General features: G+C 46.4%; 3 protein-coding genes across 5 annotated transcripts in view; 2 read left to right on the top strand and 1 right to left on the bottom strand.

Annotated features, from left to right (window-relative positions):
* Nucleotides 1–8,648, bottom strand: part of LOC135815512 (uncharacterized) — a 31,320-nt gene extending 22,672 nt beyond the window's left edge. For all 3 annotated transcript variants that reach the window (XM_065328822.1, XM_065328823.1, XM_065328824.1), the window contains exons 1-8: nucleotides 8,463–8,648; nucleotides 7,449–7,547; nucleotides 4,521–4,586; nucleotides 3,154–3,289; nucleotides 2,785–2,835; nucleotides 2,425–2,481; nucleotides 1,849–1,926; nucleotides 251–332 (exon numbers count right to left, since the gene is read on the bottom strand). In XM_065328822.1, coding sequence (XP_065184894.1) covers nucleotides 251–332; nucleotides 1,849–1,926; nucleotides 2,425–2,481; nucleotides 2,785–2,835; nucleotides 3,154–3,289; nucleotides 4,521–4,586; nucleotides 7,449–7,547; nucleotides 8,463–8,514 — 621 coding nt within the window. In that variant the 5' untranslated portion in view covers nucleotides 8,515–8,648. The remainder of the gene's footprint in view (nucleotides 1–250; nucleotides 333–1,848; nucleotides 1,927–2,424; nucleotides 2,482–2,784; nucleotides 2,836–3,153; nucleotides 3,290–4,520; nucleotides 4,587–7,448; nucleotides 7,548–8,462) is intronic.
* Nucleotides 8,649–12,944: 4,296 nt separating this feature from the next.
* On the top strand, nucleotides 12,945–17,199 carry LOC135815511 (uncharacterized protein YihR-like). The gene is made up of 2 exons (XM_065328821.1): nucleotides 12,945–13,459; nucleotides 15,917–17,199. The coding sequence occupies exons 1-2, from the start codon at nucleotides 13,091–13,093 to the stop codon at nucleotides 16,718–16,720; spliced, it is 1,173 nt and encodes a 390-aa protein (XP_065184893.1). The 5' UTR covers nucleotides 12,945–13,090; the 3' UTR covers nucleotides 16,721–17,199.
* Nucleotides 17,200–17,759: 560 nt separating this feature from the next.
* On the top strand, nucleotides 17,760–22,346 carry LOC135815510 (uncharacterized protein YihR-like). Its single transcript, XM_065328820.1, has 2 exons — nucleotides 17,760–18,550; nucleotides 21,032–22,346. The coding sequence occupies exons 1-2, from the start codon at nucleotides 18,185–18,187 to the stop codon at nucleotides 21,824–21,826; spliced, it is 1,161 nt and encodes a 386-aa protein (XP_065184892.1). The 5' UTR covers nucleotides 17,760–18,184; the 3' UTR covers nucleotides 21,827–22,346.
* The last annotated feature ends 3,229 nt before the right edge of the window (nucleotides 22,347–25,575 follow it).

Raw genomic sequence — 25,575 nt, 5'->3', positions numbered from 1 at the left:
ACCAATAAACTGGAAAAAATGTGTACACATAGTGCACTCGTGCATGCAGTGCAGGTCATTTTTTTGTAAGATTCTGATAGTTCCCGGTTATAAGTCGACCCCCACCCTTTCTCCTTCTATTTTAAGTCGTAAAAGGTCGACTTACAACCGGAAAAATACGGTAGACACCTCACAACACGTACAACATATCACCAAATACAACAAAACAACATCACAGTCTGTAGCTGTCAGTGCACGGGTTCGACCGTACCTGGTATTCGTGCTTGCGGTTGCGCATCTCGCCTTGCAGGTCGACTTCCTGCTGCTCGTGATCCTTCACAGTGGCATTCAAGCTAAACACACAACATAGATCCAAACCGTACCCTCAGTCATCACCGCGCCATTGCACCATGCTAGCCAATATCATTATTTTAGTAGCCCTGGGCGGTGCGTGCACTTTCTAGCGGCCTCTATTTCGTAGTGTTACAATCCCATGCCGGGTCTTTGCGATGTGAGCACACCGCTCAGGGGGTTGGATTTCAGTTGCCAGCACTGTACAATCATATAGATGTACTTGGTACTTGTAAGTAGTGTGGTGTAGAGAGCGTCGGATGTGTATCAGGAGAGTAGAGGCCAATCCGACTGATCGGTCTTTGACTGGACTAGTCTCTAGCCAAACAGTCATGTGCGAGAAGGGTAAGCAGCAGCATTCAGCTTTTTGCAGATCATTTTACATCACCCACCACACCACAGTTGCACTCTCAGTCATGTGCTCAATTAGATCACATGTATCCCCATTCTACACGAGAGAGAGTTTGGAAGCTTTGTTACAACTCTGAGTTTCACGTATTACTACGATCATCAGGCAACTGATGGATCCAAAACGGGCAGCCAGAACATAATGGGGAGCAAGGTGGGAAATTCTGAGGGTGTCATAGGCGACGCGTATCATAGCGCAATATGTATCCCCATTCTATGAATTTTCTTAATGATACCAGCTGCGGTCACTCCAAATACCCAGACATGTTTGGCTACCAATATCTAAAAGCATGGGAGAATGAGGGACGCTGTCAACAGGCGAAATGCTTTTCACCTGGATTGGTTGAACTACCTGAAGTGGTTGGACTACATGAAGTGGTTGAACGCTTACATTTGCTACACCACCTACCATCACCGGGCCACCTACATCGACCGTATCACCTACAGCGACAGGACCACATACAGTGACCGGACCACCTACAGCAACCGGACCACCTACAGCAACCGGACCACCTACAGCGACCGGACCACCTACAGCAACCGGACCACCTACAGTGAAGGGACCACTTACAGCGACCGGACCACCTACAGCGATCAGACCACCTACAGCAATCAGACCACCTACCACGTATGGACCACATAAAGTGGCTAGGCCACCTACAGTGGCTGGACCACCTGCATCAGCTGGACCACCTACTGCACATGGACCACGTACAGCGGCTGGACCATCTACAGCGACTGGACCACCTACAGCGAATGAACCACCTACAGCGACTGGACCACCTACAGCGACTGGACCACCTACACTGGATAGACCAGTTACAGCAGGTGGACCACCTACTGCACATGGACCACGTACAGCGGCTGGACCATCTACAGCGACTGGACCACCTACAGCGAATGAAGCACCTACAGCGACTGGACCACCTACAGCGACTGGACCACCTACAGCGACTGGACCACCTACACTGGATAGACCAGTTACAGCAGGTGGACCACCTACAGCAACTGAAGTACATGTACCTACAATGTCTGGACTGCCTACGCTCAGTGGCCAGGTTACTCAGACTCAAACAGGAAGCTCAATGGCCTCTCTGATGATGGTCTTACCTTGAGATGATGTCTTTTTGTTCCAGAATTGTGTTGTTCATTTGGTGCATACGCTCTTCCAGTTCTGCCATCTTGTTTCTGCAGATTACATGTCACGATCATGATCATTGAGCAAACGGTACACCCCCCCCCCCAACACATACAAAATGACATTTTGTATGCCACTCCATGGTCATACAACTTAGTAAATGGTATTAGACTATTATGGGTTAAAAATGTAAGGACACAAATGTTACTGATGAATATCTCAGTTGGCGTATAAGCCCATGCCCTCATACAAGCTCTCATGCAGAGCTTGCAGGGTTCTTACTAGGTAATATTAGAAAAGTCTGAGTGCAATCGGCTTGACTGGTCACTCTGAGCTCCACCGATGAGACCTAGGAAGGTTGAAACAGCTAGTTGTCTGGAAGTTGATTGAGTGATTTGTTTATAAAAGAGATAAGAATAAAATTGAATTTGCATATTGTGGTCGCGCAGTGTGCACCAGGGAGTTGTATAGGTCTATACAACTCCCTGGTGTGCAAGCTCAAGTCATCACTATCCTGGGAGTCCAGCAGAATGTGAAGCAGTGCTTACCGAGTCCGTGAGTGCTCCTGCTCCAGCTCGTTGATCACATCTTCTTTCTTCCTCATCCTAAACGAGAGCAGCACAGCACAGCAGCTTCAGCAAACGCTGGGTACTCCGCATCATCCATATTGGTAAACAGTAAGTGGTGATGGTAAGCAAGAGAAAAGCGAGAGAGAGAGAGAGAGAGAGAGAGAGAGAGAGAGAGAGAGAGAGAGAGAGAGAGAGAGAGAGAGAGAGAGAGAGAGAGCAAGTGAGAGAGAAAGAGAGAGAGAGAGAGAGAGAGAGAGAGAGCAAGTGAGAGAGAAAGAGAGAGGTAAGTTTATTACCTAGTCCACTAGTGTCATAGAATTGCATGAGAATGGTACATACGTGTTGGTCATTTTCAGCAGTTGGTCTTGAAGTGCTTCCGCTTTTTCATTCCTGTCCACACCAGAAGAACCGTTGGAAGGTAGCAAATGGGTTTGTCCAGCAAAGCATCACCATAACACAAGCATCGTTTATCTCACAGTCTCAGTGGTGCATGTGCTCCAATGAGCCAAGCAACAATTGGATGGGGAGTACTTGTCACAGTCAACTGTAACTTCAAGTCATACTGGCAGCTACCACTTGGTTAAACGTGTCCTCTATCTGAAACTGCCCATGCAGAGTGCCCTAGCCCATTATGCATGCACGCGCTTGGCTGGCTTGGTATCTAGTTTTGCATTATCACTACCGGTCATGCTTGCAATGTTGTCTTACCTCTGGTCAAACAGACGATTGACTAAGACAAAGTAGGGAATGCGCTGCAGCTGCGGCTGCGCAGGCTGCGCATCCGCTGCAACCTGCGGCTTACGCACGAGGACAGTTGAAGTGTATTCGTCACTGTACACCGCATCTGAAAGCAAGGCCGAGGCAAAAGAGGAACATCAGCGTACTGTGGATCAATTTCTAGTAGAATTGGAAAGTGTGCCTCCACACTCAATGGCTCGTCTTCATCTTCTCCTGCCCAAGAGATTGGTAGCCTTGCTTTAGTCTGTAGAACCCAGACAGTGAGAAAGGAAGTAAACTGACTTGTAGTGTGCATGCCCAAACCGTTAGAAGATAGAAAAATGGAGGCAAGCAGATACGAATCACATGCTCCATGCTTTTAGTTTTAGAAGACTGGCATACACTGCACTAGTCTGGGACATACTAGTACACCATTTAGAAAGCCCTGCATGGAGCTTGGTGCACACACTGCTCAGATTGCATGGAGCTCGGTGCACACACTGCTCAGATTTCTCTCGTCAGAATAGTATCTGTGCAATCATACAGTGCAGTCTATTATAGTAGATACATGTATGTATTGCCTATAGTGCCCCACCTCACATAATAAGCTGAAGGAGGCGTTTCAGATGACATTATTGCATAGACTTTTTATGGAGTGGCAAGCCAGCACGTGTGTAGTTGTGGTGCCACAATCTCGCCACTCCATGCAAAGCATCTCAAATGATGACGCAATCGCATAACCTCCATGCAAGCAGTAGCAGTTGCTACATGTAGCATACTGGGCCATGTACAGTCAACTTTGCGTATAACGACACTCGGCGGGGCATTAGAAAAGTGTCCTTATTCGCGAAGTGTCGTTATACCCGAAGTATCATTATATGTATAACAGTTTTGAATTCTTTATTCTCACGATGGCACCATCGCCAATAGGACAGTTAGATGGGACTTTGCTCCGGGCATGGAAATCCTGTCGTTATTCGCGAATTGTCGTTATATCCGCAGTCGTTATTAGCGAAGTTGACTGTATTTATAATTACGATGCTGCTGGGCATGGCAGACACATGATGATGATGGTGATGCCGGGCATCACAATCATAAGATAAAGCTGGGCAACGCAATCATAATCTGCGTATTATGGTTATGCCGGGCATCACAATCATAAGATAAAGCTGGGCAACGCAGTCATAATCTGCGTATTATGGTTATGCCGGGCATCACAATCATAAGATAAAGCTGGGCAACGCAGTCATAATCTGCGTATTATGGTTATGCCGGGCATCACAATCATAAGATAAAGCTGGGCAACGCAGTCATAATCTGCGTAATATGGTTATGCCGGGCATCACAAGATCACTTACCAAACAGCTCTTTCCGCAAGCTCTGCAACACCGGTGTGTACACACCAAGCTTTGGAAGGAGATCATCTGCACAGAAAACCGTACGTAAATACGTGGTATTGCGTTCACACATAAATAGATTAACAAGCACACAGCGCTCCTCGTGGAGAATGACACACAACACGAATATATCGTATGTTGGGATACTACAATACATTATCGCCTTCTTAGTATTTGACCCCACTAATTTCCCTGATACCTAAGCGGTCAAATATATCGCGTATTTGACTGCTTAGGCCCTCATCAGACTACGTACATAGAACATCCAGTACAAAATCACATAAAACCTAAAAGGCAACATTTTTCCATGCCTGCTTTCAGACTACACATTTTACATGCAATATACAGGCAACCTTTGACCCTACGAAATTGCGCAAGGGGCCTGGGATGTGTGAAAGCAGCGGACAGTCGTACCCGGGTACAAAGTTCGTACAACTGCCTGGTGAAAGTACGATAAATGCAGGAAAGTTGCCTTGTACAAGGGTTGGCACCCTGCCTGAAAGGATTGGGCAGCTTTTTAGGCTTCCCGCCAGATTCTTGTTGTTGTCCTGGAAACTTCTATGTAAATGTGACTTATAGGCTGTTTTGTACCTAGTCTGAAGAGGGCCTAAGGCTGCGTTTACACGACAACGCACGGCCAGTTTTCCGTTTTCAGTCCCGCATTTCTTTTTTCGTTTTCGTACGTTTACACGATCAAAGCCGATCCGAGGTGGTCTCCGTTTGTACCGTTTTCAAGCGTCTACACGAGAGCAAAGGATCCGCCAAAGTTCGTCATGTGCCAAGTGTTGCCGTGGAAGCACCAATCACACTCAAGTAATGGTTGAAAACAGGCACACGACAACACACGTCATATGACGAAAATTGTAAAAACAATTTTATGGATTGTCGGATCCGTGTAAACGGCCGAAAACGAAACAAACGTGACGGAAAACGAGGCCAGCACACCGTTTCGACTGTTTACACACCCAAATTTATCCGGCAGAACATTTCCGTTTTCAAATTCTTCCACCTTGGCCAGCGTTTTGGTTTTCTTCCGTTTTGGTGTACAACTTTTACGTTTTGCTCCGCGTACAGGTCGTCCCTCGTTAATACATAATCTCTGGGACTTGACAAATGTTATGTATTAACGGGGTTTATGTACTAAACGAAAGTGTACATAACTTGCTTGTATACTAGAATTTTTCACTTTTTTCAACTTTTCTGAGTGTTTCTTGCTGCCATGACTAGGGAGCGAGATATTCTTGATTCCCTCGATATAACATAAAAATTATGTTATAACGGTCACAGTGTACATGTAGTCAGCGAAGATTCTACAGTTTACATGATACATGCCCAGCCGCGCCTGCATGCAGTCACTCGAAAAAAAAAACAGAGCTTTGTCGGTTTGTGATGTGCGCTCTGATTTCTGAGCTAATTGCGTCCACAAGTAGAAACTAGAACACGACGTGCCTCCACTGGAAGGCCAAAAGACCAACAAATTATGTACTATTGAGGTAGGTGGCATGCGGGTACGGAGAAATGTTATGTACTAACGGGGTTTATGTACTAACGAATTATGTACTAACCGACAAAATTTGTATGGAAGTGACCACGTTTCGTCCGGGACTTGAGATTTCTTATGTACTAACGGGGTTTATGTACTAACCGGACTCGTATTAACGGGGGACGACCTGTACCGTGTAAATGAACCATGGATCCGAAAGGATTTCGTTGCGTTTTCGCCCCCAGCGTTGTCGTGTAAACGCAGCCTAAGTCAAATACACGATATATTTGACTACTTATATTTGACTCCTTAGAACTTCTTGGACTTAGAAATTTTCTCTCCAACTTAGAAAAAGAAATTTTTGAAGAAAGCAGAAATGCACAAGATGGGATTTGAACCCACAACCTTGTGAATCTCAGTCACTCTTCCTTACCACCCAGCCACTGTGCTACCGATGCTGAACCTAGTTTAAACAATGATCTTGACTTTCAATGCAGTACAATGCAGTATAGGCTATAGTATAATACTAGAATTACAAGGATATGTCGTATATGAAGAGAAACTATTGCGTGGAGAACACGATAAATAGATTATAGACCTCATAGTTGGTCTATACAGGATATATAGACCTCGTAAAAGACCTCGGGGGACCTCGGTCTTTTACTCGGTCTATATATCCTGTATAGACCTCCTAACCGGTCTATAATCTATACTTATCGCCTTCTTAGTATTTGACCCCACTAATTTCCCTGATACCTAAGCGGTCAAATATATCGCGTATTTGACTGCTTAGTCAAAATACACAATATATTTGACTACTTATATTTGACTCCTTAGAATTTCTTGGACTTAGAAATTTTCTCTCCAACTTAGAAAAAGAATTTTTTTAAGAGAGCAGAAATACACAAGATGGGATCTGAACCCACAACCATGTGAATCTCAGTCACTCTTCCTTACCACCCAGCCACTGTGCTACCGATGCTGAACCTAGTTTAAACAATGACCTTGATCCTGCAATGTCGTACAATGCGGTAAAGGCTATAGTATAATACTAAAATTACAAGGATATGTCGTATATGAAGAGAAACTATTGCGTGGAGAACACGATAAATAGATTATAGACCTCATAGTTGGTCTATACAGGATATATAGACCTTCTAACCGGTCTATAATCTATACGTATTCACTAGTTGAGGGAATGGGGAATAGGGAAAGTCTGAAGAAAATATTTACTGTCACCACCAGAACTCGAACCAGGGACCTTTGCTTGAGGGGAATATACCGTATTCCATTTCAATGATCTTTTCTACAAGTCCTGACCCGGCAGCTGATAGATGAAGCAGGAGTGTTCTCCACATTAGATATTGCCAGCTATCATGCGGTGAAGGTACAGTCAGTGGGCTTACCTATTAGCTGGAAGCAGCTCTGCATTCTCTCGGACGATGGGCCATGCTTGCTGGGGTAGCGGGCAAGGTCTTCCTTGAGACGCACCTCATACTGCACAGCTGCGGGTGTAGCGTAGTAAAGGAACAGAAAGTCATAATATCATTACTTTGTCATCCAGGAGAGAATGTGGATGTGTGCAATCATCATGTGCTCTCACGCAGCTTACGTCACACAAGCATTCCAAACCTATCGGTGCCGAGTTTCAAGGAAAGATCTCAGAGCCAGTACAGCACCTTGTTGAGTTCATCCATACCTATCAGCCAGTACACTGCCCAGAGAGGCCAAATCTACCACCTATCAGGCGGGAGATCTCCTGATTTTGTTGATGTCCCTACTACCCGACCAGAATTGAAAACATCCCGAGTCGGCACGCTTTTGCGGCAAGTGTGCTAACCATACATGTATATCGGATTATCGGTGCACTGGTTGGCGTGACACTTTTTCTTGTGCATATTCAAACGTGCTTACAAGTACATAGCATGCCCCATTGTTACACCTACATTTTGAGGGCAGGTTGCCTCCCTACTGGCTACCCAACCTGGAGGAATATCTCCCTAGCACGGAAAAATTGAAATTGGCAGATCTGATTGTCCCAAAGGACCTCCAACAATGGTACCGGATCAGTGGTGTACGTAAAAGAGGTGGAATGATCCTGATAAATCTGGGTCCCTCGGCAAGCCTTTCAAGACAGTAATGCCATTTCAATGACAGACACTGCTGTGAAAGGCATTGCTCAATGAAACCCTACCATTGAAAGAAGGGGCATGATTAGGAAGGAAGTTAGTAATCTATGGTTGATCTTTGGACTCACTCGATGCCCCTATAACACGCACTAGCTAGCGATTGCAAATGCAAGTCCAAAGAAGAAGACAATAATTATTTACAAACACCACGAGTACACCAATAAACAGCGTCATGTTGATTGACGACGTTCCACCTTTTATTTCAGTGCAGTACAGACTGGATCGTCTTACCAAGGGAATGGGCGGTGTGATGGTCAGCGAAGGACGAGTGATCCGTCGTCATTCTCCATTCGAATTATTTCCTTGCGCTGAATCAGGCTATCCTTTGAAGACGGTGCTTCCAATTCTCAGCAAAACGTATTTCATGTACTTCCATTCTATGATTCATGTTGTGGGGTCTCGTGCTCTTCGCCTTCGCGGTGTCGCATGATATGGGTTGGTATTTTGAACTTTTCAGCACCTGTGTACGTGTGTAGGCTGGTGACCATGCCAGTGCCAGTGCCAGTGGTGACCATAGTACCAGATCAGGGCACACCAAGGTAACCATGGTAACGGCGAAATAATTCTGATTGTACTTGTGTCTTGTATTTTGTAAGTAATTAGTTGTAGTTGCACCGAGCCGCCGGATAGCGCCTGCTCCTCCACTGATCTCGCGAAACATAGCTGTAGGCTATTATTATTATAACCCAATACTAGTATTAGATAAACTTTGTTATCAGGTTATGGTTATAGTTCACACATGTTGTCAGATTGACAGCATGAAACAAGGTGGAGGACACTGTGTTCGAAAACAGTGACCTTACTACAACCATCCGCGGTTAGTAGAGCCCCGGTCCGTCGGGACCATCTGAACCATAGTGGGTGTTGAACCCGGTTCTGACCCTCATTATGCTAGGGGAGTTTTAGACTTCTCCTAACAGGACGACACCCAGGAGCGATCAAAGAATACACGACTGACGTAAGGAGAAGTCTAAAACTCCCCTAGCATAATGAGGGTCAGAACCGGGTTCAACAGTCAACACCCATAATTATGGTTCAAATGGTCCGCAGGGACGGGGCTCTGCCAACCGCGGATGGCTGTAGTAAGGTCACTGTTTTCGAACACAGTGTCCTCCACCTTGTTTCATGCTGTCAATCTAACAACATAGCTCTAGGCTGTAGCGTGCTAGAATAAAATCTGATGTACATGTAGCCCAAACGGCCAAAGCCTGGCAAAGGCCAAACCCCATGCAGGCTTTTGCCTGGTAAGTGGTATAGTAGATCTACATGTAGATGTAATCGTCCGTGAATGGTAGATGTACATGTACATGTATCATACATGTACATCTACATGCAGGCAGATAGAACATGCATACTGGTATCGCATGATGCTTTGATGGGCAGTCCCCACTCTCCTACTCCTACACTACATTATTGTAGATCTAGTCTAGATTCTCTCACCTGCTACCCTGAACAACAAGACAGTACACCACAAAGCAAAACACCAGCAAACAACAGTAGGTAGATCATTTCAAAGAGACCACATTCAGAAGGCAAAGGGTTGTGAAAATCTGTTTTCTCCCTTACCATGGTTACTCCGACTCTGAGCAGTTTCGTGTTTATAAACCTTAGCCAGGCTGTAATAGGCTTAGAAACACTCATCAGACAGTAGTCAGTACTACACAATGTTCACAGTTGTTATAATATATAATATTAGTTTGACAGCATGAAACAAGGTGGAGGACACTGTGTTCGGAAACAGTGACCTTACTACAACCATCCATGGTTCATGCTGTCAAACCAACAACAAGTGTGAACTATAACCAGATAACAAAGGTTTATCTAATACTACACATGTGTACTAGTATTGGGTTATATACAATACCATAGTCATAGTCAGTACTAGTAACAGTACCTAAGGTATCATGTCTAACTACACTATGTACTCGTTGTGATGAGGCAAGAAGTTCGCGGCCATTTCATAATAATAATTATTATCATCATGGCTAGGGTGTGATGTTCCTTTCAATGGCGATACTGTTGGCTCCTTTACCGTTGTAATTGGCGGCAGTTGTGGTACCCCATGCAGGTAGTATAGCCTCTTGCACGGGCAAAATAATTGTGCGAATCATCATACAAGCTCACGCATAGAAATAGGATTGGAGTGTAGGTCTTCGCAAGCAGACTACGCTAGTACTAGCGGTACTACCAGGGAGTCGTTCATCTCTTGGACTGAAATATCTTTGGTGTTCTTCCTTCTTTCCATGTCTTGTTGAACAAAACCCGCGCTTCCCACCAGGGAGTCGTGAAATGCCCCTTACATTTTACGACTCCCTGGTACTTCCCTCCTTCCCACCCCCTAATGCAGACCACGAATGTCACTCTACTCTAGTACCACAAATTGCTGCCAAAAGTACAGCTACAACAGCATCGCGATTTTGAAGGGAACATCATGCACACCCTACAGCTATGATTAGTCCTCACGCTTATTACCTACTACAGAAATGAAGCGAATAGCTGGCCTGATACTTCTGAATGAAGAGTGCTAAAAAACACTTAAACTGACTTGCTGAAGACAAAGCTTGGAGGAAAGGGAAGAGCCTGCTTTATTTCGTGCTATGCTGTTTCTCCGGTACGATCTACATGATGATTGTACTTATGCAAAGGATCACATTCACAGGCAGAGACTGTGTGTAACTACTGTACATTGTACGTCGAATACTTGGAGCGTGCAGTCTGGTCTGGTGGTCGCTACTCGCTAGCCTCTCCACCTCCCGTGAAACGCGGAGGAATCAGTTACAGCCCAGCGATACAGCGTCATAAGCCTTTTTTTCTCTTTGCGTACCGGTATGTCGAATAAGGCATTTGTACCGACGAGCCTTACCACGCGGGTTTTGGTCATCGCCTTACTGGCCTTTAGGCGTGAACTCAGGTCAGGACCCAGTAATGCAGTAAGGTCTACCACTAGTGCACTTACGAGTGACTTGTGGCAGTGGTCCGTACATTCAAATCTCAATCTCTCCCAGGATTATGTATGTGTCTGCCACGCTAACTAATTGTACATACCGGTACATATACAAATGTACCGGTAAATACGGAGCACAGTTATGTCATAGTAACATCTATGATGACATAGGGCCGGCATGAGACTTGAGATTGAGAATGACATGAGTCCCGTGATCAACAGTAGATCTGCTCAGTGACTAGTAGTAGGGGTAAGTGGCAAATTTTTATACATAGCGCTTCCTGTCGATTTGGAATAATATTTTAGCAGCCACTATAGGACATCGCCCAAAGGTTCAGCGTTTGCTTGTGAATTTGGTATTCCTCTTGCATATTATTGTCTTGTACGTCCACAAAGCTGCCAGTCCACATCATGACATGGTCTGAGTCCCTTTTTCATGACGATTATCTGTTCTTTTGGTCTTTTGGTGAAGAATATAATAAGCATAATTGGCTGTGTTCTCGAGCATCCTGCGAGCATCCGATGGAGCATAATCCGGTCATTTCCCGAGCATAATCCGCTTACCCCTACAGTCAATAGCAGTGCATGTGCTACATAATTATATGGGTGGAAGCAGGGTGCATGGTGGAACCAGGGTGCATGGTGGAACCAGGGTGCATGGTGGAACCAGGGTGCATGGTGGAACCAGGGTGCATGGTGGAACCATGTTGTAGAAGTACCACAAACACTTGAAACAGGCGGTTTCGCCTCCTTTCATACATTCGTTTTCCTTTGATACAAGTCATACGGACGACAGAGGGAATGAGAGAGATGGGGGACAGAAATACGTAGAGGAAGGGCTACACTAAAGCAAAAACGGAATGGGAACAAAATAGCATCATACAAATATTGCGAAACACGTTTCCTATTCTTCAGTCCGCTATACCACAGAACACACACTAGCCGAAAAGCATTTAAATGGAGCCGTGATGCGCTTTTAGCAGGGCACAGAACTGTGAAGGTGGCTGGGCTCGGACCGGAAATCAGGCGGGAGCTGGTTCTATAGGATATGTTCGAGCGATCCTTCAAAAGAGTGGATTGATTCGCTCGCGAGACTGGGGCCGTGGGGGTCGCTAGCCTCTCCACCTCCCGTGAAACCCAGAGGAATCAGTTTCAGCTCAGCGATACAGCGCCATAAGCCTTCCTCTCTTTGCGTACCGTTATAATTATGTCGAATACGGCATTTATACCGACGAGATTGTGCCTTACCACGCGGGTTTTAGTCATCGCCTCAGAGGTGAACTCAGGACCCAGTATTAAATGCAGTAATGTTTACCACTTACCAGTGGCCCGTGCATTCGAATCTCAATCTCTAGCTCCTACGATTATTTGTATGTGTCTACAAGTAGACCCACCCTCTCCTGGCATGTATACCGGCATGGTCGGCACCCCATCCTCATGTTGCCTGATGATTGCGAAAGCACGAAACTTTGTTAAGTACAATGTAGAAGCAAACAAGCCTTGGAAGGCTTGCTTGCCCTTGTTGTTCTGTATACACACGCTACATTTTACATACCGGGACATGATAAAAATGTACCAGTCCTGTAATTACGGAGCACGGTTATGTCATAGCAGCATCTATGACATAGGGTCTGTGGGCATGAGACCTGAGAATGACATGAGTCCCGTGATCAACAGACAGATCTGCTCAGTAGCAGTGCACATGGTGCAGGTGCTACATAATAATTACGGATGGAACCAGGGTGCATGGTGGAACTATGTTCGAGCGATCCTTCAAAAGGGTTGATTGATTCGAACATTCCCCATTTCGAGATTTGCCCATATTGTAGGCGGCTTGGAAAACGCGTGTCCGTGAAGATCCTCTACAGTCCTGCATTGCCCTCGAAAGAACACAGTTACCATCCGCTCGAGAATCATGTGGCGACAGAGGAGAAGTGTGTGTACCTTCCTGCTGCTGACATTGCTGGCTGCAGTCACCGCTAAATCTGCTCCAGAAAGAAGTGATCGCAAAGCAGAAAAATCCTCTGCCCGCGATCGGTACACAGTGGAGGATATCATGGTGGGCGACATTCCCGGAAAGCAACTCACGGACAACGTTGAAGGACAGCACGTGTGGATTTTGCCCACGCAAGGCGGTCGTGTCGAAGCCATTCGCATGAAGTCGGCCACGAGTGGAGTTGTTCGGGATGTCATCCTGACTCATAACGGTAATTCGACTGCGATCAAGGAAAACGCTCTGTTCAAGGGAGCCGTTCTGTTGCCGTTTGCTAATCGCATTGCCAACGTAAGGTTCGCATAAACATGCACTGATATAGAATATTATCACTCCCTTAGTATTGACTCCCATGGATTTTTGCTATAACGCTACCTATTGTAAGCAGTCAAATACTCCTGCATATTTCACTCCTTTCTCAATAGGGCTATATTGACTGCTTTTACTTGACTCCTTTTAAGGGATTGAACACAGGCTTTGGTTAGTCGTGATAAATCAAATATTGACTTCGTATTTGGTCAGTACAGTTGAACATCGATTATCCGCACATCGACTATCCGACCATTCGATTATCCGTAACAGTTTTTTTGGGCGCATGTGCCGTAGAGTACGCACTGTGCATGTAGTGAGCCATTCAAAAAATACGAAAATTTTGAAAAGTAAAAAAGTAGGGGTGAAACAATTATACCGAGTACTCGAGTACTCGCTCGGTTTTTTCAAAAATAATCGTACTCGGAATAAATCAGAGTACTCGTTCATACATGGTACATGCATTTACTACAGAAATCTGCAGTTTCAGGGCAGCAGTCGGCAGATGGTGATGTGCAGGCTGTGTGGTGAACATTTGTTCACGAGTAGAGAGAGCCCAAATGACCCACCAACTGATATACCCGAGAAAAATGACTGCTACTCGGTTCAATCAGGGTTGTATCATGTGATTTTAAAGCCCTTGGTGTGCAATTTTTAGGAGATGAAAAATACTCGAATACTCGAATATTCGATCGGAGAAAATCAGAGTACTCGAACTCGGGATCTCAGTGCCAACTTTCACCCCTATAAAAAAGTAAAAAGGTCGTGCGGCTAGTAATAACCACTGAAAGTGTGTGAGTGACAGTTTTTTTCTTATCCAGAACATTTGCCTTATCTGAACACCGCCTGACAGTTGTCTGCCCGGAGGTGGTCGGATAATCGATGTTCAACTGTATAGGAAATAAAACCTTGTAAAAGACCTCGGCGTCGCCTCGGTCTTTTACGCGCCTTTTTTCCTATGATAGACCTCGTACTCAGTCAATATTAGATACTGACCATTCATACACATTGTAGTGCAGTGTGCAGTAGTGCACACGATCCAGTACCTTCTGAAATATCTTACTTTACCAGTGAGAGAAGAATGTGAAGGCAAGACGTTCCAATTCAAGGCACTGGACATAGTGCCTTGACACAGTGCCTTGGATGTGAGGTCGGATTGCTCACAGCTGCCCAGCACGTATGACTGGTCACTGGTGCTGTTAATGGTTAGATGCAGGCCAGTATTTCTTGCCCAAACAGCTACCTGAGCCCAGCCAAGGTCCTCAATGCCCCTGCATTCCTGTACGCACTGTAACCATCACTAACCAGCCAGCTAGTGGCAGAATGGTCGATCCACGTTATGCAGCCAACGGATGTGTGCCCTTGGGTGAAAATGCAGCATCGGGCAGCTGTAAGTTGTACTTCGGTAATATCCATATCGATTATAAACAGCTGGCTGGCTGCATGCCATGTCATGCCCACACGATACTGGCAATAGGCTGGCAAGCAGGTGGGCTATATGCTAACTTCCCTTCTGTGTCCGCAGTGTGTGGATACCAGCTGAATCAACATGCACAGGACTAGGACAGGACAATGGATTTCCCGTACACTTGCATGGGATCCTGAGTTCGGTTATGCCCGCGTTCCATTGCTGCTGTTTTTGAATTGAATTCTTTATTCTCACGATGGCACCATCGCCATATATGAGATAAATTTATGAGAAGGTGAGATTGTGGGTTAAACAGTTGGAAAGTGATTTACATCACTTTGAACTTTACAAGTATGGGAGAGGGTGAGCGCTGCAGGAGCAGATTGAGTTAATCAGCAGTGAGCAGATTTCTTGTTTGAAAGCAGGTCGGGAGGAGACGTCACGAATGCTAGCAGGGAGGGCATTGTAGTATTCTAGGGACTTGTACAGTGGGGAGTCTTTACAGCGATCGGTTCTGGAGGGTGGGAGGTGCCAAGTGCGTGCGTGTCGAAGGCTGTACTGGGCCGTAACTTGAGCTTGTTGTTGTTGTTGTCCAGTTGTTGTTGTTGTTTGAAATCTTTTATTCTCACGATGTTGTTTATGTTGTTGTTGTTTGAATTGAATTTGAATTCTTTATTCTCACGATGGCACCATCGCCAATAAGAGATAGTTGTTGTTGTTGTTGTTGCTGGTGCTGCTGGTGTTGTTGTTGTTGTTGTTGTTGTTGTTGTTGTTGTTGTTGTTGTTGTTGTTGCTGCTGCTGCTTCTGCCGGTGCTGCTGCGCTATAGTTTACTTCCTTTCATACTGTGAAGATGTGTGTTTTGCATGCTGTGTGGCATGTGTGTTGTGCATGCTGTGTGGCGTGTGTGTTGTGCATGCTGTGTGGCGTGTGGCATGTGTGTTGTGCATGCTGTGTGGCATGTGTGTTGTGCATGCTGTGTGGCGTGTGTGTTGTGCATGCTGTGTGGCATGTGTGCTGCTCTTCTTGCAGGGCACCTACATGTTCCAAGGCAAGACGTATCACTTGAAGATCAACGAGCCGGAGCGACAGAACGCTCTGCACGGCCTGCTCTACGACAAGGAGCTGACCGTCTTGAGCTCGGTGAGCGGTAACCAGTACGCCATTCTGGTGCTGCAGTACGTGTTTGACGGCACCGATCCCGGATACCCGTTCCGTCTTACGGTGCAGCTGGATTACATACTGACCGCCGACGGCTTTGTGCTGAGCGTCGGTGCCACAAACGAGCACGCGTCGCGCCCGCTGCCGTTCTACATGGGCTGGCATCCGTACTTCAAGGTGACGGCCACGGCCTCCACCGTTGTTCTCTTCGCGCCATGCTCCAACTATAGTCACATCGTCACGGACAAGACTTCGCTGATCCCGACCGGCACCACGGAACCCACGAGCACCTTCACTGACTCGAAGCCCATAGGCGGCACGGCCAGCTCACCGACGTACATTGATGACGGCTATGCCGCTCTGGCGCCCACCGATGCTAACTGCACCTCGCTGGAGCACATCATCTACGACACGTTGTCGAAGGAGGCCACGTACATGATCCAGACTGACGACTTCCGCTTCACACAGGCGTTCACCGGGTCCGTGTCAATCAGCGGGGAGCAAGGAGTCGCCGTGGAGCCCATGTCGGCTGAGACAGACGCATTCAATAATCACATTGGCTTGTCCATACTCAACGCCCAGCAGCAGTGGAGGAGCTCAGTTGCAGTTAGCCTTGGCAAGGCAAGTGAAGGGCCTAGCTTCCGTGATTTTCTCCACACTTCCCCTCCTCACTAGTACTAGTGTTCACTGGAATGATAGTGTACGACAGGGCCGTAGCCTCCACATTGACTTTTTACAGACATGAATGGTTTTATCCTGGTTTGGCTCGTTTTGCTCTTTGCCAACATAATAGTACCTGATCCTCAGTTGCACCGCACTGACCTTGCACCGTGGCATTGGTGGCATTGGTTGTAACCAGGGAGTAGGTTTACTCTCTCATTGCTTTTTGATCCATGTGTTATGGCATTTTCATTTTCCTGTATTTTTATTTATTTATTTTCCACGGAGTAGGCGGCCGGACAGTCCGAACGTGCCAGTTTTCAATGAATTGTTTTGAGTTTTGCCCGTAAAAAAAATACATGTATGTACATGAAAAAAAACAGAGAGTAGTAAAAGTACAGTAGTAAATTATTATTTTACTACTCCCTGGTTGTAACGGTACCGCAGCATGAACTATTGATATCACATGTACCGAGAATACACAGTGGGGTGTACACAGCGTGTTTAGAATGGTCCAATGTTGCAGTAACAATAGGGGGCACTTTTAAAAGGCATGTAGCTCTGCATGAGTTTCATGCTTGGTGCAAGTAACCCTGACAATGAAACTCACGGGAGTTGCAACTGATGATGTTGCGAATTACCAAGACTATAATCCTGACATAAGCCCCCAAGACTCAGGCACTGTTTTCTTTTGGTTCATTACAACCGATGACGTGATAATTGATGACTGACGCTCCCTATTTTGTAGCCCTACCTTCTTATCTCCCCTGTGCGTAGTCCTCAGTGAGCCATCACTATGTTACAGTATGACTGTATACATGTATGCGGCTTGATCTGGTGACGCGTGACGTTCGTAGTCCCCCCCCCCCCCGACACTTTGTCCCGCACGTGATCATGACGCCAAAAATGCCAAGAACTGACATACCGTGAATCATGTCTGCAATGATTGCGCGGTCTGTGCTGAATGATGAATGAGTTTGGATGGGGCCAGACCAGACCTCCCCATGCCTATAACTAGTACATGCATTGCCACTAGAGTCAATTGGCGTAAAATCGGCAGTGAAACCAGGGTTGGGTTTAGTAGTCTACGCACCTAGTCTGCTAGAACTAACGACTAACAGACACTGGGCTCGCAAAACACTATCAGTATCACTCTCCTGTCCGGGTTTCCCCATAAGAATTCTTCCTACAGCCGTGCAGGTGCTGTACACTCAGTGACTCCAGGATAGTAGTGGGACTTCCGCTCGCGCATTCGCACCGCACACTGCCTTGTCGAGTCTAGCAAGTAGCAACACGTGTTGCAGCACCTCTGACCAAACTTAGCGCTAGCACTGAAGCAGTAAGACCAACGTGAGTATCAAGGTCATCAGCGGCCACTCCGAACCAATCTTGAGAAAGCCCGGGCGGAGGAGCTCGTCGGCTGTGGTGTAGATCGGACTGAGTAGATCTACCCAGGCAATCCAAGGGAAAGCCGCAATCATGTGGCGCCTGAATGAAATTGCGTGCTGCGCCTTCCTCTCATTGATGGTCGCCGCCTGTGGCTCTGTTCCTAGCCGAAGCCAGCGCAAATCATCAGCAGCCGGTAGATTTATCGTGGAGGATGGAACAATCGACGGCCACGGTGGTTCAATTCCCACAAAACAGCTCGTAGATACCGTCAGCCAACAAAGCGTTTGGGTCTTGCCCACACAAGGTGGTCGCGTCGAGGCTGTCCGCTTGATGTCTCCCAACAGCCATCGGGTTCGTGACGTGATTCTGACGCATAACGGCGATCCCGCTGCGATCAAGGAGAATGCCTTGTTCAAAGGAGCCATCCTACTTCCTTTCGCCAATCGCATTGCCAACGTAAGTAGGACTCGTGCATCAGAAAGATTTCCCATGCACTGTTGCACGCATGACCATGAGGACTACAACCAAACATAGTTCTTCAAAATACTTTGCAGGTGGGGCTGTAGTCTTGTAGATCGAAACGGGTCAAGGCTATTCCATGTAATTATTATTTCTATTCTCCTTCTAAGTCGCATGCAATCACTTATGATGGGCTTATGCAAGAACACTGGGGGGTATATACAATGGTGCGTGGTGCTGTTGTCACAATGTGTTCCATGTGTGTGTGTGTGTGTGTGTGTGTGTGTGTGTGTGTGTGTGTGTGTGTGTGTGTGTGTGTGTGTGTGTGTGTGTGTGTGTGTGTGTGTGTGTGTGTGTGTGTGTGTGTGTGTGTGTGTGTGTGTGTGTGTGTGTGTGTGTGTGTGTGTGTGTGTGTGTGTGTGTGTGTGTGTGTGTGTGTGTGTGTGTGTGTGTGTGTGTGTGTGTGTGTGTGTGTGTGTGTGTGTGTGTGTGTGTGTGTGTGTGTGTGTGTGTGTGTGTGTGTGTGTGTGTGTGTGTGTGTGTGTGTGTGTGTGTGTGTGTGTGTGTGTGTGTGTGTGTGTGTGTGTGTGTGTGTGTGTGTGTGTGTGTGTGTGTGTGTGTGTGTGTGTGTGTGTGTGTGTGTGTGTGTGTGTGTGTGTGTGTGTGTGTGTGTGTGTGTGTGTGTGTGTGTGTGTGTGTGTGTGTGTGTGTGTGTGTGTGTGTGTGTGTGTGTGTGTGTGTGTGTGTGTGTGTGTGTGTGTGTGTGTGTGTGTGTGTGTGTGTGTGTGTGTGTGTGTGTGTGTGTGTGTGTGTGTGTGTGTGTGTGTGTGTGTGTGTGTGTGTGTGTGTGTGTGTGTGTGTGTGTGTGTGTGTGTGTGTGTGTGTGTGTGTGTGTGTGTGTGTGTGTGTGTGTGTGTGTGTGTGTGTGTGTGTGTGTGTGTGTGTGTGTGTGTGTGTGTGTGTGTGTGTGTGTGTGTGTGTGTGTGTGTGTGTGTGTGTGTGTGTGTGTGTGTGTGTGTGTGTGTGTGTGTGTGTGTGTGTGTGTGTGTGTGTGTGTGTGTGTGTGTGTGTGTGTGTGTGTGTGTGTGTGTGTGTGTGTGTGTGTGTGTGTGTGTGTGTGTGTGTGTGTGTGTGTGTGTGTGTGTGTGTGTGTGTGTGTGTGTGTGTGTGTGTGTGTGTGTGTGTGTGTGTGTGTGTGTGTGTGTGTGTGTGTGTGTGTGTGTGTGTGTGTGTGTGTGTGTGTGTGTGTGTGTGTGTGTGTGTGTGTGTGTGTGTGTGTGTGTGTGTGTGTGTGTGTGTGTGTGTGTGTGTGTGTGTGTGTGTGTGTGTGTGTGTGTGTGTGTGTGTGTGTGTGTGTGTGTGTGTGTGTGTGTGTGTGTGTGTGTGTGTGTGTGTGTGTGTGTGTGTGTGTGTGTGTGTGTGTGTGTGTGTGTGTGTGTGTGTGTGTGTGTGTGTGTGTGTGTGTGTGTGTGTGTGTGTGTGTGTGTGTGTGTGTGTGTGTGTGTGTGTGTGTGTGTGTGTGTGTGTGTGTGTGTGTGTGTGTGTGTGATGCAGCCTGAATTTGGACTGCTGCCAGCACCATTGCTCGATCTGTGATCGCTGCATGAAGAGTCAGGCTGGTTTTAACCGCCATAATTGTACTCGAGGCAAACGACTGCGAAAGGACCAGAGGACTAATCTGCCCATTCAATGCAGCCTATGTAACGAACGATTCTCCCGCCCGCAGGACCTCACCCGCCACCGAAGACAGAAACACTAGCTATGTGTAGAACGGTCCCCTTTCACCTCAATTATTCTCCTTGTCTCTTTTTTTTCTCGCTGTTGTCTCCCGCTTCTGGGAGCGACGTGGCCATTTTGTGGCAGTTGTACATAGTAGTAGTAGTGTGTGTGTGTGTGTGTGTGTGTGTGTGTGTGTGTGTGTGTGTGTGTGTGTGTGTGTGTGTGTGTGTGTGTGTGTGTGTGTGTGTGTGTGTGCATGTACATGAAGGTGTGGTGCCTTTTTTTGCATTCCTTATCTGAGCAGCAGAGTAAACACACAACCGCATGTAAATAAGCATCCATTTGCCTCTGGATAATCCTTGAAAATATAACTAACTTATCAATCAAATAGATACGGCTGAAACCATGAGGGAGAGAGGCAGAAGCACAATAAGCAGTTAGTACAATAACTGTATGTGAACTGAGAATCAGCCACACCGCAAAGCACAAGAGCAGAAGCAAGGGAGAGAAATTCTGACTATGCTCCAGTCAATGATGATGATGCGTGCGTGTTCTTTTTGCATCAGAGCACTTGCAGTGTACTTGGTTGTGCTGACAGGTAGTCTTCACCCAGGTTGGCCCTATGATTACCAGACCATGCTTCCACAGTCCATGGCGTAGTAACACAGTGTATATGTACTAGTCTATAATGCATGGCTGTGTGTGTATTGCCGTTTAGCCAATGCTGGTGTTTTCATGTTGCCTCGCTGATTGCTGCAGGGAACGTACACGTTCATGGGCCGAACGCATCGTCTGCACATAAACGAGCCGTCGCGGGGAAACGCGATCCACGGCTTACTGTACAACAAGGAGCTATCGGTGGTCTATTCTGCTGGTGGTGACCAATATGCCATCGTGACTTTGGAGTACAAGTTCGATGGCACCGATCCGGGCTATCCATTCCCACTTTCCGTCCTCTTGACATACATCTTGACGGAGAATTCCTTTGTGCTGAACATTCGTGCCACGAACGAGGACGATGCGCGCCCGTTGCCGTTCTACATGGGCTGGCACCCGTACATCAAGGTCACCAAAACAGCCGATGCAGTCGTGGAGTTTCAGCAATGTTCAAACTACAGTCACGTCCTGACCGATCCAGAATCGTTAATCCCGACCGGAGAAACTGAACCAACCAAGCTATTCACCAATGGGCATACAATCGGGGGAAGCACGTCAGCACCCACCTACATCGACGACGGCTTTGCTATACTGGCGGCATTCGACAGCAAAAGCAATTGCACTGCAACGACCACCACTATCTATGACACAGTGGCCAAGGAAGCCGTGTTCCTTTTCCAGGACAGAGAGTTCCGCTTCGTTCAGGCATTCACTGGCTCGGCATCAATAAGCGGTGAGCAGGCGGTCGCAATAGAACCAATGTCAGCCGAGACGGACGCATACAACAACTTCATAGGATTGACTATTCTAAATGCCAAGCAGAAGTGGAGTTCATCGTTTGGAATAACTCTTGGCAATCCGGAGCATGCCCTCCGCTACCCCGTTCCATTCCCATAATCTCCATTTATCCTAGCTCATCCACCTAGGGATTAACCGTTGACATACCGCTACATGTGAACTCATGTACCGTGGCAGGCAGGAGATTATGCATTGCAGCCGGCTATGAGTTTAATAATACATACAGTCAAACCTCTTTAGAACGATCATCAAGGGACTGATGGTGCATGTATTTGTTCACAATAGCAGGAGTTCTTCTTATCCACAATTTATACCCAGTGAGTACACAGTGATTTATCCAATAGAGGTACGAATACTACCGTAGTTCTTCTAAAGCGAATGCTTGTCTTAACAGTGTTCTTCTTAATTCACTGCATACCCATTTCAAGCTTTCACGGTTCTAATGCATCGTCCAGCCGTTAGCCGAAATAGACCGGCACACTCTCCACGTAGTAACGTTATTTCTGACTGTTACTTGCCAACCTTGTCGATACCCACCCCGGCACCCCCACTCGTCGGGCCCTTGTTCAATACTATAATGCTAATGTTACTGAAACGCTGGAATGATCGTTGACACTGATGTTATCCTGGCTGTGACTCGATGTGCACTTCCATACCCCCTCTCATACTTGTCTTCAGTTCAGTGTATCCACTGTACACAGACTCAGTGCACAAGCCCTTGGCGGATTATCTTGGCATATTTTCTGGCACAATCTTCGGGTTTTGTCTAAAAATTATGCCCTGGCATAAAAGGACTCCTGATAGCCCTTTCCCAAAGATGCTCGCCACTTTTTTCGCAACTTTTCGTTGTTTTGGAAGAAATCGTAACTTTCGCAACTTTCTTCATTTTTGCGAACTATTTCGCAACTATTCCGCAACCTTGGCCCCATGGCATGGGGTCAAACGGTCAAATCACGAACTACATTATTATATTATTTTATTCCACGATGGCGTAACGCCAATAAGGACGATTGATAAGTGTGATAGAACTGATACTAGGCAGAAATAGCTAGATGGAAATTAACCGGGGAGGCAAGAAGCAATTGATCATGAAAAACGATTGGGGGCAAAAACGTTAGCAGGGGTGATCGAGGTAGTTAATTACTAGTTCGAGATATCAGAAACCGCGTGCGCGGAGCAGGAACAGGTACTGCTCAAAAGAAGACTGGATGCATTGTTTCGGGAAGAATTTCTACGATGTTGGGTTGTGATGTCGATAAGGAGTGAGTTGTAGAGGGTGAGGGCACTGTTGATGGGGGAATCTCGGTGCCTGTTTGTGTGTGCGCGTCCGATGGAGTAGGTCCTTGTCTGTCGAAGGGTGTATGGTTGACGTTGTGGTGCAAGATGTGGTTGTTGCAGGTGTGATGGGGAGGTTTGGTGGTGGATGTCCCATGCTAGTAGGACTTGTGGAGTCGTGAGCTAAGGGTGGGAAGCTTTCCGTGATGGAGGAGGGAGCTGTGGTGAACTGGTGCAAAGAGGGGAATCCGAAGGCAGATGTGTATAGCACGGCGTTGATGTCGGACAGATAATTGCATACTCGCTCATTTCTCGCCTGCCTTCAGACTCATTTCAGAGAAATAGTTGATCAACGGTAGTTACGATAATGTGCATTCCCTTCCCTCTCCAATTTTTTAAAAGTTGCGATACTAGCAACTTTTGACCTTTTTCTGAAAATATAGATGTGATTTCAGCAACCAATACTTGCACTTGTTTTGGCACGGTTGCGAAAAGCAAAAGTTGCGAAAAATTATGGCATCTTTGGGAAAGGGCTAACTCCTGAGACCAGAGGGTCGGCATAACCTTACGATGCTGGCTGAAGATTTTAATGCTCCAAGCATATTTAGGCATGTTTATACATGTCGATACAGGAAATAACCTGGTGAATGTTACCGCTTATAAGCTGTGCTGTCATGGTGCCAGAGTCGTTGCAAAGTGCAACAAGAGTGCAAGGGTACAATAGCAACATCATTGGCATAATTCCAGCATATTGCGGTAGCATACTCACTGGCATAATTTGGGCAAAATGGAAGCGGCATACCGGTAATTCAGCAATTTACCGAGCATAATCCGCCAAGGGTTGTTTGTATTTAGTTCACCATACCATTAGATTGGACCGAAGCCGCATCATTGGCATAATTCCAGCACAATGCACCATACTACCAAGAGTACATAACCCCCAAGAGTGTGCAACTGCCTGCACAACCTCTACGAGGTGAATTGCTATTTCGAGTAAAATAATTTTTCGTCGCGTGTAGAGTCAAGTCAGTCAGGTTGATGAACTTTTTTCTTGTTGTAGTTGACAGCTGGGCTGTTGTAGTTTCTCCTCGTGTCGGTGCCTTGTTGATAGCCTTTTCTTGGGAGGCATTTCAACGAGTTTTGTGGTACTATGTCGTAAGAGAATTTTGAATTTTGAGTAAAATAAGAAGTAATGGACGAATCGTTGGCTTCCGGTTCCCCATGTGCACTCCACTTCAGACGCTGTATAGTCTTGGACCTGCTGGCTGGAAGTGTGGAGAGGCCAACTGCAGTACACCAATAGAAAAAATAACAAAAATGGTGCAGTATAGGATGCCTATTGACGCTCAGTATTTTACTCTCATGTCCAGAATTCCACACACTGAATTTTAGGCCAAAAAATTGGCCTGTCGAAAACATCCTGCTATACAGTCTCTGGGATCACAGCATGAGCAATTGTCACATATTTGGAAAGATGAAGGATTAGGCCATACAATAGATACAAAAAGATATGAAAAATGTAAAACACACAGCCAGTGGGCCTCTATTTTATTTTCATGTCCAGAAATTGCTATTCACCTCGTAGTGCTCCGACGGCAGAACTTCAAATCACGTGACATGGTTCAAAAGGTTACACTGGCAAACAGTACAAAGACAAGTGACCACAAGCGAGTTGTACCCAAAGCTTATGTACTCTTGATACTACATGTACTTTTATTTTTATTTTTTATGTTTATTTGAATTCGGATAGCTCAACAGTACAGAAGTACAACTACAAAGAGTACCGAATAGGGGCATGTTCGATTGTACGAATCCATCAGCCCCGGACCCGGATTCGCCAAATTTGTGCATGTTCGATTGTACGAATCCGGATCCCGAGAGCACGGATTCGGATCCAGTCAACCCACCTCCCAGAGACGGATTCGACGGATTCGACGGATTCATTTCGATAGTACGACTCGTATCTACTCAAAACTCGCAATATGCGTACACTAGGTCAAGAGTTTACCACAACGCGTACAGAGATACTGCGGGATGAGCTGTAGCAACGCGGTTGCTAAGGCCTTGAAACGGATTATCGGTTGTGCACATTCGATTGTATCCGTCCGATCGAAGTGATCTGGTCGGCGGGGATCGGGATCCAGTTTCTACAATCGAATGCAGCCTAGAAGGCCCCGGCCCGAGAACGGGAAACCAAAAAAAAAACAAAAACAAAAACAGCAACATCAATTTACTGATTATGCACATTGCTTGAAAGCAAATCACAACAATGATTAAGAGTTAAGCTGTCTTTTAGCCAAATAGCCAATTTGACGCGGAAATCTGCGATAGTAGTGCAGGACTTCAGGTCGTCTGGTAAATAATTCCAAACAAGAGCCGATTTACTTGAAAAGGACAGAAAGCCAGACATAGATCTACACATTGTATAGCGATTGATATTCATGTTATGAATTGTTGAGCCGCGAGTAGTTCGGGTAGACGTACAGATGGGAAAGAGGGACTGCAAGCAAACAGCCGGCTTAATACAGTAACAGTGGGAAATAAGTACAAGGAACAAAAATACTGATCGATAT

This window comes from Sycon ciliatum, chromosome 4 (genome assembly GCF_964019385.1).
Source record: "Sycon ciliatum chromosome 4, ocSycCili1.1, whole genome shotgun sequence".
Taxonomy (NCBI): Eukaryota; Metazoa; Porifera; class Calcarea; order Leucosolenida; family Sycettidae; genus Sycon; species Sycon ciliatum.
Note: the sequence above shows the minus strand (reverse complement) of the source record. Positions and strands in the feature narration are given on the sequence as shown.